This window comes from Alosa sapidissima, chromosome 17 (assembly GCF_018492685.1).
Source record: "Alosa sapidissima isolate fAloSap1 chromosome 17, fAloSap1.pri, whole genome shotgun sequence".
Taxonomy (NCBI): domain Eukaryota; kingdom Metazoa; phylum Chordata; class Actinopteri; order Clupeiformes; family Clupeidae; genus Alosa; species Alosa sapidissima.
Window position 1 is genome coordinate 8,192,916 of NC_055973.1, and position 12,259 is coordinate 8,205,174.

A 12,259-nucleotide genomic window follows, 5' to 3' on the forward strand; every position below is an offset into this window, starting at 1 on the left:
AGCCTATACATATGGTCAGGGTCACATGTAAAGTCATGGAAAAGAGCAGAGCAAAACTACATTGACTTGCAAAAACAAGCTCACACAGTAGAGTTGCTGGGGAGCCAAAACTCAGGCCCCTTTCAAGTCATAACACATACAGATATGAGAGTCTCATGAAGTTCTACAGATTGTATATTTAGAGCCATGTTTGCAACTGAACAAAATAAAAATCTGATTTTCCTATACAACTGGATTCTGAGACAAATCTTCACTGCCAAGTTCAGGTTCAAGTTTTGATACAGCAAACATAAAAGCCAATGGGTAATTGCTAGCTTTCAGGTAACTGGGTAATTGCTAGCTTTCAGGTTAGTAAGAAGTTAATCAGACCTTGCATGCCTTGATATCACTGAAGCTGGAACCTGATTGGGGTAAGCTAACTATTTATGGAAAGTTACTAGGTGCTGATACAGATTGCTTATGGCACGGTGCTCCTATGTCAAAGTTGTGTAAATATCAACACCATGTGCGCCTTCTGCTCCAGTAGCAGAGAAGTCTTTACTCCAAAGATATGGAGCATCTGACATTGTGAACTTCATTGATGTTTGAACTGGAACATATGCACATATGCTCCACTGCCTGAACCTGATGAGATAAAAATCTCAAAAGCCACTAGCCAGAGCTGTTTGTTGTATCCAGGAAGAAAAATCGAGACTCAGTCGATATGTCCTTCCACTCCACTTCTGATGAAGTTAGCGTTGTAACAGCTGCACAACTGAAGTGTTCCATTCGTAGAGCATATGCTGCAATAATTACCTTCCACTATAATCTATGAAACTGGCAACACCAGACGCAAAAGTGGTGCACACATTAAAAAACAACAAAATTAGCCCAGCCTTCTACAAGTATTTTTATGCTCGGCAAACAGACGTGTGCCCCGATGTAACCCGACTGTAAGCCATCTCAGAAGCCCTGATGTGGGTAGCCAACAATTGATGCCTGCAGAAGTGTCTTCCTTTGAAGGCCTTGCATAAGGAATGCAAAAGGGAATAGCAACATCACACACAAACAGTAATCCATATATCAGTCAACACATCCCCACCCACCAAGCCCATCTGCCATAAAACAACTCACCATCTTCAACACATCAACTCTCCATCACAACTTCCATAACAACATGCCATCTTCCATACCAACTCTCACCTGGAAATGATTTTAGAAGGAGGGGAAAGAGAGAAACACTGAAATGATGAGAGGGATGAAGTGATTGAGAGCTAGCTGCTACTGTATGAATGAAATCAGAGGGCTGGAGTCAGGAGCCTGCTGTAGCTCATGTAGCCCTATTCCTCCAGAGATCGTGCTCATCCCCCTCCCTCTCACTTCTCGCTGTTGTGGGATGCTGTTCTCTGCCTTGATGTAATTCCGTCGAATTTACAGACAATGAGAACCTGCAGCTTCACTCGCCTGTCTCCGTAATCACCTTATCGGAGAAAGCCAGACAGCTCGACCGCCTCTAGTCCCAGCCTTGGATTCCTTTGTTGCGGGGAGGAGATCTTCAGGGGATAAGCGCAAATGCAAGCAAAGCCAATAGAGGGTGCGTTTGTTTCCCGGCAGGGTTAACGTCTGTCTCGGCCGCCCCTGTCCATCAGCATCACAGAGGGGAGCCCTGCCTAGTGGCTCAAGCTTCCTGACAGAATCTCTTTTATGTTCTTCTCGGTGCCACAGGTGATGGGGAAATGTGAGGAGGGACAAACACTAGGCCTACACTCTGATCTAAGACAATGCTATTCGCCATCGGTTCTTTAGGTGAGTTCAGTTTTCTGTAGCTAAAGTCGCACAACTGCAAACCACAGGAGTCAAAGGACATTTTATAGCCAATTTGTGAGCTAGGCACTTTCTCAGTCAAGAGCACATTGGTCCTGACAGGTCCTCCTACACCTGCACAGTGCACCTGTGCATTCCTAAACACCCTCTTCCCTTCAGGCTAGTCTCTCTCTCTCTCTCTCTCTCTCTCACACACTCACACTCACACACACACACACACACACACACACACACACACACAGCTGCCGAAGCGAAGTCCGATAACTTCTCAGCCCTCCAAAGAGTAAAAAAAAAAAAAAAAAACATCCTACCTAGTGATGAAACATAAAGCCTAAAACAGCAAGAAGCTTCCCTGCTGAGGTAAGGGGAAAAAAGAAGTCAGTTTACCCAGTGCTACACCCCCCTCCCAATCACCACACAGACAAGCCTCCTCCCTTTCATCTGGAAAGTCTTTTATAACACCCTCCAGCCCCACAAAGACGAATTTAGCTCTTCGGATACATAAAGAGGTGCCAGAGAAGAGCAAGTGAGCGTGCGCGAGAGAAATAGAGGGAGAGAAAGAGAGAGAGGCACTTGTTTTTCCATTAGCACCTATGCTGTCACTTGAGGTTGCAACATTAGCATATGTCTGTAGACTTGCTGTTTTGGCTCACCTTGTACTCACAGTCTCTGGTCTGTCTGAGAAAACCATTTACCAGGACGCTACAATGGCACTGAAAAACAAGGCAACATGATATTCTATAGATAATACCCTACAGTGCCATAAACAACTATTACTTGACCACACAGATTCCTTCTAATGCAAATGCATGCTAAGGAGCCATAAACTACAATTCAGTTATGGAAGGAAATAGTGTTTTATGTTAATATGTCTCTAATGCATTCACTCGCCTTTGCAACATTTATGTTATAATAAGCGTTTATATTGAGTACCATGCACCCACATACTGGACATTCTCAGAAGAAAACTACTACTATTATCATCATGACAGTATACATTTCCCTTGCATGCTGCAGGGTATTCCAAGTATGTGGTTTAGTGACATAAATGGGTAGGAGTCAGAAGAGCATCTCTCAGGCTCCTCTGCCACGGTACTACTAATTGGCACAAAGGTTTACCACTTACGCTGAGTTAACTCATCCAAGTAATTTACTAAATGACATATTTGGAATATCCCTCCAGGTCTTGCAATTGCATCATACCTTAAGAGAAGCTCAGTCTGAAGAGGATCTGAGTAATTTAGGCCAAAACCAGATTGAATCTGAATCACAACCACGTCAGATCCAGGCCACTTATTGACAGCATAATGTGTACAACACCATCCTCATGTTCAGTCCGCTGAGTCCAGATCACACTGCACAACTCTCTCTCTCTCTCTATGTTGACGACCCTCCTCTTCTGTACACTTGCGTGTCCTCCGGGCCTAATGACACACATCGGTTGGCTACCGGTCCAGTCGAAGGCCCCGAACACTGCATCATCAAAGACAGGAAGACCTAATGCAGCATCCACCCCCCTTTCCCCCCATATACAATGGGCTGGCTCAGTGCATTTCCCTCTGCTGTAATTGCCTTTAGCCATGATCACCCTTGGATCAAATCCATGAACCAGAGCTTGGAGCAACCTCCATTGCCCCCCTCCCCCCCACACATACACAGCCCAAACCCCCACCTCCTTCCCCTACTCCACCCCACCTCTCTCACTCAGTGCTCAAGGTTGGCTGGCAACACAGACTGGATTCCCACAGGCTCACTGCTAGCTTAATTTGCACACGCTGCTGTCATTGTAGGACACAGCAGCAGAGGGACACATCTACTGCTTGTGCCTTTTAAAAGATCAACATGGCAAACAGGAGGAGGAGAAGGAGGAGGAAGAGCCAGAGCCGAGAGAGGATCTGAGTGGGGAGGATTTGCCTTTGCCTTTTGTCCCTTTCGCCATTCGGTAGTCTGCTGTGTTATAGATTAGCATCAAATAGCTTCTTGACATGTAAGGAGTTATGTTGTGTTTGCAGTTCAGTGGTCACATGAGAGAGCTGTAAGCTCTGGTTAAAAAAAAAAAATCAATCCACCAGGAAGTAGGGCTGCAACAATGAGCTGACAATTTGATTGAATTTGATCAGTTGTCAACTACTACATTAACCACCGACTATTTTCATAATTGATCAATGGGTTGGCTAATAAGTAATTTTAACCACACCTAAAAACTGAAACTGATATGGGGCCTATACCAAAACCATTTAGATTTCATTAGTGCATTTATCTAACCATTGAAGTGCTCAGCTTAGCTAACTTCAGGTAGCTGATGTTTTCACCTTGCACCACACCTACAGCTGTTCTCTGTTCTGATATTCAGGTGTTGGCTATTAGTTCTAGCAAAGTCCTTTTAGGCAAGTCCCTCCACTCGGCGGCCATATACCAACGTTTTATGGGCACTCATCGGGCACAGTCTTTGGGTCGAACTGCGCGTGCGCAAGGCTTCACGACACCAATCTTGCTCCAGCGGCGAGATCACAACACATGATTGGCAGGATGTCTTCACAACACACCATATGATTGGCTCAATGTATTCACATCACACCACATGATTGGCTCAATGTATTCACATGTCGACGTTTTGCCGAGGAAGGGGTGGGATATGTGTAGACAACGGCCATATTGGCGTGACAAACTAGCCCCATGCATTTCTATGGAGTATTTTTTGAGTGCTGTGTCTCCACATTAGAAAGTCTCTGGTTCTAGTCATGCCAAGGAGCTGGTGGCATTACCATCTGCCATAGCACCCACACTTCCCTGGACTTTCTATGAAGCCTACTTGACTTTCACCAGGCTTTCTTGGATTAAATGATCTGAATTCATTTTGCTCTCTCAAGTTTCTCTGGTAGAGCTCTGTGTGCTGTCAACACAAACAATGACTCAGAAACGCAGCTCTGCCTGTGTATGCTGGGAATATTTCAATTATGTTCCTCTCTCTCACACTGGAGCATCAGTAGGGAGCTATCTCTTTTGACATTGCACATGATGTATATCTATGATTATTTAGATTAGAAGAAGAAGAGTGGGAAAAGAGATTAAATTCCTTTTATAACAGCCATTGCTAATTAAACACTCCCCCCATCTCCACCCTCCAACTCAGCTCACTCTCCCAATCTGACTCACCCAACACATTGCTATTCTGGACGTGTTTGATGTCTTGGTGAGCGGAGGGGGGATGGAGCCGTCCTCATATCAAAGTGCTGCTGCACTCTTTCAAAGGATGAGATCTTGTCTCAGGACGGTGCTTGGCGCATGCCAGGAGGCATTGGCCTCCCCAGGCGTACAGTGAAGTGGGAAAATTAAAACAAATATGCGCTCACCAAAAAAGCAGCACACGTCCCAAGTTGCTATCTATCTAATTCTAACATCTTATTTTGCTCTGCAAAAAAAAAAAAAAAAAACATACAAAAATGTGTTCAAGATTATGCAATAGCTCCGTACAGTATAACCCTAATGTAGATATTTACTAAACCCCTCTCGGGTATTTACCTAATTCAAAAAAGAAGTCATTGATGTTTCTACTTTGATGTTTACCAAATTTCCCTCACGGGATCAAAAAAGTATTTATACTTATACTTAATCAGCAGAATCTAGCGTCAGGTGCTATGAAACTTAAACTCCAGGCAAACATCATAGATCATAGATCTTATGAGGGACAGATTCAGCAAACCACTGCAACTTGGTACATCTGCAACTGGTCCATGGCAGCAACACTACAGCTGGTGCGACCACAGTTGGTGTTTTAAGGTAACGGCTACATCTGGGCAAACTGCTATGGCAGTTAACTGCTAGAAAATGATTTGGTCTGGTGTGGGACTCAAGGTTCTAGTTCATATTGAGCTCTGTAAAAGCACCTTGAGACATTTATATTATGGCGCTCTATAAATAAAATTTAAAGCAATTGAATTGAATATCAGTGGAGTCGACGGTGGGGGCATAAAACTCCATCGACTGCAGTGTCAGTGCCTGATCTGTGTCGTATCGTTAGCTCACCAGCGAGACTGCCGGGCCTCTGGAGGGTGGCGGTGGCGTAGAGTTCGTGCGAGATCTTGTACTGGTCCGAGGAGTGCAGCGAGCGCTTGGTGGGCGAGAGCGTGGCGTAGCTGGCCACTCCCGCGCTGAGCTGGTGGATGGGCGAGGACGAGGATCCCCCTCCCCCTCCGCCGCCCGCTCCTCCCACGCTGTTGGGCGGCGAGGCCACGCGCAGCGGCGAGGGGGACGAGTGGTGGTGGTGGTGGCCGGCGTTGATGGGCGAGCTGGAGCTGTAGGACTTTGCCAGGCGCGCCGGCGACTGCTTGGGCGAGGAGGAGGAGGAGGTGGTGGAGGACGGCGGGGCGCGCTGGATGGTGGCGTAGCTGGGCGCGGCGGCGGCGTCCGACACAGAGCCCAGGCGCTGCTGCAGCTGGAGCTTGGTGGGCGAGGACGAGCCCACGGCCTGCATGGAGAGCGGGGAGCTCACGCGCTGCGCCGGCAGGGTGCTGCTGGAGTAGTACAGGCCCACCGAAGGCTGCTGGGACTCCGGCAGGTGGAACGCGCTGCCATGGCTCGGAGATGCCGACTCGCGGGCCTGGGCCGAGTCGCCGGCGGCGGCGAGCTGGGCGGCACGGTTGGAGGTGACCTTTGACCCACACACACACACACACAGAAAGAAAACATTTAGTCAGCATCAACTTGAACAGGTGTTACAACAATTACGGTTATAATGGATTTGTGACATACAAAAATAGAATAAGTGGTCAGTGCCCAGTCGACCATCAGTGTAAGAGTCCATTTATCCTGCAGATAAACACTCCAAAATGTAGCTTTGCACTTCAGTACCTTCAGGCCAGTAGTAGCATACTCAAGGCCTTCAGTAAAATGCACTCATCTCTAAGGAGCATACCTTTCAACACATTGCATTTATATAGCACTTTTCTTGGCACTCAAAACGATTCACAGTGAAGGGGGAACCTCACTAAACACCACCAATGTGTAGCACCCACCTGGCCTAGACCTTAGCCATCTTAGCCAAGGGGCATACCTTAGACTTTGGGTTTTCAGCAGTGCTTATTCAACCTGTGCTGGGTTGCTAAGGCCAGATTCATATCCTGGTGAACTGACAGAGGAAAACAAATACAGCCTTGTTTTTCCACAAACCTGAGTTGAATAATAATAGATAATAGATTCGATTGCTTCCATGAAAACACATCACAGTAGCAGTTTAAATCTGGCCCAGCCTGAACTGACAACATGATACCCCGGAACAACTGTGGTGGAAAACACTTTTCTGTCACTTCTCATAAATTACTGCTCTGGGTATCTGATACACAGGAAACCATATGCTGTAATTCTTGATGGGATTGCACCTTCTGTTTGGGGCAAGATGACGGCTTTTTCCAGAGGGCATCAGAGCAAGCTTTTCTGCTGGCTGCCTTCCAGCAGTTTAGCTGAGCGGTTTTGCATTAAATGCCTCTTTCTCCTGTCAGGATTCTTCGTAATCACTGGAACGATGCTCACTGATTACAATAAAGAGTTGGTTCCACTCTCACTCATTTGCACAACCCATGAAACCTGATTAATCTTATTCCAAATGGATTAAGTTATTTTTAAAAATGCTTCCCATTTTTTCCCCTTCATTCATTATGTTAAGTCAATGCAGAGTCTCGAGAAAAATGTCTTTTTGTGATTGTACGCATGACTGTCTCTGGGATTTTTTTTTTTTCATTTTGCTCAGGAATGCATGATGTTCCCTAAATATTTGCAAACCTCTGCAAACCTGTGACATCATGGTTGGTTAGTGAAGACACTGAAATCGGTCCTGACAAGCGACCAAGGGCCCGGGTGGGCTGTCTGGACAAGTATTAGAACTGACTGCAGGGCGAGCGTGGACAAATGGGAAGATCCAAATGCACCGAGACATCGAGTTAAACATTTTACTATTTCCTCTTCAAGTGTTTCCCTCGAGTTAAATGAACATAAACAAGTACATTGTGACGCATTCTGAATAACCTCATTTTTATTTCGAAACCATGCGGGAGTGATGAATAAATACACCTATACTGTTTTTGTCTACAAGGTCTTCGACTCAACTAAATCCCTCTGGGTATTATGTGTTTGAGACAGTGTGTGTATGAAACCTGCATTCTTTCCTCGACTCGTCAGTCTTGCAGGCAGAAAAGTAAAGATACGCTATAGTTTCTGTGTGTTTGGCCATTTTGTGCGATCTTTATTCCAGTGGTTGCTTGCTTCAGGTTCAAAAACCTCTTTCTCTCTCTTTCACCGAAACAGGAAACAGGGTCTTTCTTTCCCCTTCAGCAGGTCCACGGACACATTTATGGGAGGGGATTTGTTGCAGGTGCCAGTTGTGGATGATTTATTTAAGGAACAAGCAGGGGTTTGCGCCGTTATAAATATCTCCTGCATAAGAGCACCTATCTGATACGCTAGCGTTATATAAACCCATCCAGGAGCAGCCCTACCCGGCCCTCCTCTGAACACAGCACACAGAATTGCCCTGACAGCAAGAAACGTTACTCCAGCGTGCCAAGCACAAGCCCCGCTCCTGCCCCAACCAGAGCTGCGTCCACGCCGGTCAGCCTGGTGCAGAGGGCAGGATGGGGGGAGGGGGGTGGTGGTGGGAAAGGCCAGGGATCAATGGAGACGTAGTAGACTGGGCCTTCAGTATTGAACTGAACTAGAGGGGGAAAAAACTACATCAGAGGTCTCTCTCTCTCTCTTTCTGTCGGAGCATTTCTCTCTTGCTCCCTCCTTCATTCTATGCCCCTCTCTCTCTAATCTATTCCTCTCTCTCTCTCTGCCATTAAAGAAAACAGCATCAGAGAGAAACTTTCCCCCTCTCTCTTCCTCTTTCCCTTTGACTTTCTCTCTCTTTCTCCCTCTCTCTCTCTCTCCCCCTCTCTCCCTCCCCTTTGCTGTGTGTGTGAAACAGCAGCATTAGAAGGGGAGTCTCCCTCCTTGCGTCTCCAGCTCCGTCTCTCTCCTCTCTGCATCTCTGTCTGTAGTGCTGCAGAAATGCCGTCCCTGCAGAGGGAAATGAACGTCCTGGATCAGCTTGACTTGCACACCAGTGAGATGAAGAGCATTGGGAACGTGTCATTAGGAAGCTCCTGCTCTACAGCCTGATGTGCGTGTGTGTGTGTGTGTGTGTGTGTGTGTGTGTGTGTGTGTGTGTGTGTGTGTGTGTGTGTGTGTGTGTGTGTGTGTGTGTGCGCCAGCACCAACTTTCACAAGCGTTGCTTCAAACAAATTGCTTCCCGTCCCCTGTCATTCGCAGTGATAAAAATAGCTCTCCAAATATCCCTAACCATATTAATTAGCTGCAAAACGTTAACACACACACACACACACACACACGCACATATATCAGCCTGCAGAGTAAAATGCATGACCTGTAAAAAAGAACAGTATCTGGTAATGAACAGTTGTAGCTCGTAGCAGGTGCACTCTGGTTGGGCTCACTTTAAAAGATGAAACTTTTGGGCGTACAGAAGGGGAAATGAGTGCCTCCTGGAGGGAAATGAATAATTAAAAACCCGGCCCCATCAGGGCTATACGCTAATAAGCCCCAGCACTCCGCGTGGTAGAGAGGCAGAGAGAAAACCAACAGGCCTGTGCCACAGAGTATAAATCCCAGACTCAATTAAACATGCAGACACAAAGCACGCCCTCCACACACCCCACACCACCGCCTCTCCATTCTTAGCTCCGCAACTGCAAACGCACTTCACCTGCAAACTGCACCTGCGTATCACACTTATGCTGTAAGTTAAACTAAGCCTGTGGAGAAATCTCTGTTGAATCGAAATTGCTTTCTGAAAAAGTTAACCCAGGGACATGTTATTTTATTGGGGCTTTATTCTAGTCGGTTGTTTTGAGTGAAGATTTTTTTTTTTTTTTTTTTTGCGAGGTGCTCTAGTTTAGTTCCCAGAGGTGGGAGTGGAGCAGGCGCATCCGCCGTGCTCTCGCCTGGGTTTGCAGAAGCAGTGCAGCAGCGGAGAGAGAGAGAGAGAGAGTGCAGGAGGAGGAGGGGGGTATGGAGGGATGGAGAGAGAGAGAGGGAGGGAGGGGTGAGTGAGAATAGTATAGAGAATAGGAGAGATGAAGAGAGGAGAGGAGATCAGAGGAGAGGAAAGAAGGCAATGCAAGGAGAGGATTGTGGAGGAGAGAGAAGAGGAGGAGAGGAGAGGAGGAGAGCTGAGCAGCTTACCTGGTTGTAGCTGTGAACGGCTCCTCCAACCTGCACGCTGCGAATCGGCGGAACTGGTGGCTGCCTCTGCTGCTGCTGATCTGGAGTCGGTCCTGATGCTGAGGCAGTTGCCGCCGCCGAGGTGTCGCTGCTCAGGGCGAGGGTCTGGTTACTATGGTAGCCTGCAGAGAAGTGGAGTGCGGCGGCGTCCGGAGTAGCGTTGAGCTGGAGCGAGCTCTGGGAGAGAAAGCTCGGTCCTGCGCCTGAAAGCAATTTGAAGCAGGCAGGGAAGCAGCCCTCAGTCAAGCAGAAACGGCATACATAATTTATCAGGAGGGGAGGGGAGGGAAGAGGAGAGGAGGAGAAGGAGAAGGAGGAGAGAGAGTGGAGAGAGAGAGAGAGAGAGAGAGAGAGAGAGAGAGAGAGAGAGACGGAAGGGGAAAGCAAGTTTGACAGGGAGAGAGAGATCGAAAGAGAGAGCATGAAGGCTTGAGAGAGAGAAGCATGAATAGAGAGAGAGAGAGAGAGAGAGAGAGAAGTGGGGGTTTAGAGGGAGGAAGTAATACAGAGATGAGAGACTTACGCAGCTAGTGAGAGAGAAAACAGGAGAGAGGCAGATCTATGTGTGTGTGTGTGAGAGAGAGAGAGAGGCAGAGGTGGGTGTGTATATGTGTGTGTATCAGAGAGAGAGTGCAAGTGAGGCAGAGGTGGATGTGTACAGTATGTGAGAGCTGTCTGTCTGAACGAGGCCAGCCAGGAGGGTAATCAGGGCCGGCTCGTTTAGTCGCCTAGGAAGGCCGCTTGGTGTTCAGATGCCACTGTCGCCTGTCGCATCCCGCCGCCCCCCGGAGATCGCATCAGCACTTCTTAATTTGTCAGGAGCGCTCTCAAAATGGATGTATCTTTCAGAGGGAACATGTTTGGACTATCAGTCTCAATCAGCCAGAGAAAGGCCTCGCCCTAAGAAAGAAATGGCCGCCGCCTTTTTCTCTTTTCTTTTCGTCTTTCACCGCATAATGCCCTATCCATTGCCTGTCCTTAACAAAATGACATGAAAAAGAGGAAAAAAAAGATTAAGAGAGAGGAGTGTTGTCACGTTTTGGGAAATGGGATTTCTAGGGAACAAAAGTACGCTTGAAAGCTCCCACTGCGAGCGAGTCCCAGGCTTCTGAGGCCTGAGACGAGGAAGAGATCAAATGCGAGAAGCACTTTGTCATCAAACTGTGCAGTGCTGAGGTAGGCAGAGTTAATAAAGTAGTCCATATGGGAACACAGCAATCACACTGGTCATGGACGTACGTATAATACTTGATAATGATGATAAAATATGTAAATAACTTATAAACATTTTACACTAAAATGACATAAGACCCATCGACATCCATGGTAGGCCATAAATCATAAAGTTGTATGTTACTGTGTGCTGTTAAGTTACTGTATTTGCCAAGAAGGAATTTTTCCTATGCATTTAATCCACACACACACACACACACACACACACACACACACACACACAGTAGGAGCAGTGAGCTCACCAGGAGCAGACATACACACACCCAGAGCAGTGGGCAGCCCTTGACCGGTGCCTGGGGAGGAGTTGGGAGTTAGGTACCTCCATCAAGGGCACCTCATCCGTTGATGTGGGATAGTGCTGTTCCATCACACATTTTTCCTACCAGTCAGGGATCAAACCTGCCACCCTTCAGTCACAAGTCAGATTCCCTAACCAGTAGGTCACGGATGTGTGATGTATATGTATGAATTTTACAGGCCTTTTCCATATTTCCAGAACGGTAGCTACTGTACACTGGCCAGTGGAGTGAAGGCTACTGCATAAGGCTGTATTAACCTCATGGAGTTTGATGGAGAGATACGTCCAGGCTGCATGAGGGTTGGGGTGATGTTTTTTGGATGTGTGTGTGTGTGTGTGTGTTTGCATGTGTGTCTGTGCATGTTTAACTTTGTGTGCATATGAGTCAGAGGTATTTCTGTTGCCTTCACATAATTATATCACTTTCACATTAGCAACAGAATCCACATCTGCATAATTTACCTTAATAGACCAATAAAGGCCTGAAATGTAGAATAAAGGCAATACAATTTATCATGCAACATGCTACTCTGCAACCCCCTGTATGCGATCAATGATGTTCTTTGCACCAAGTCCAGTATGAAGGTCCTTTTTCTTATTATTATTTTCACAGACATTAACTATAAACTCCTAGCCCAGAAGCAGTG

The 12,259-nt window shown here is 46.9% G+C and overlaps 1 protein-coding gene across 6 annotated transcripts in view; it reads right to left on the minus strand.

Annotated features, from left to right (window-relative positions):
- ctnnd2a (catenin (cadherin-associated protein), delta 2a) overlaps positions 1-12,259 on the minus strand; it is a 295,331-nt gene that overhangs the window by 149,435 nt on the left and 133,637 nt on the right. For all 6 annotated transcript variants that reach the window (XM_042068872.1, XM_042068871.1, XM_042068874.1 and 3 more), the window contains 2 exons: positions 10,043-10,284; positions 5,830-6,454 (listed from right to left, as the gene is read on the minus strand). In XM_042068872.1, coding sequence (XP_041924806.1) covers positions 5,830-6,454; positions 10,043-10,284 — 867 coding nt within the window. The remainder of the gene's footprint in view (positions 1-5,829; positions 6,455-10,042; positions 10,285-12,259) is intronic.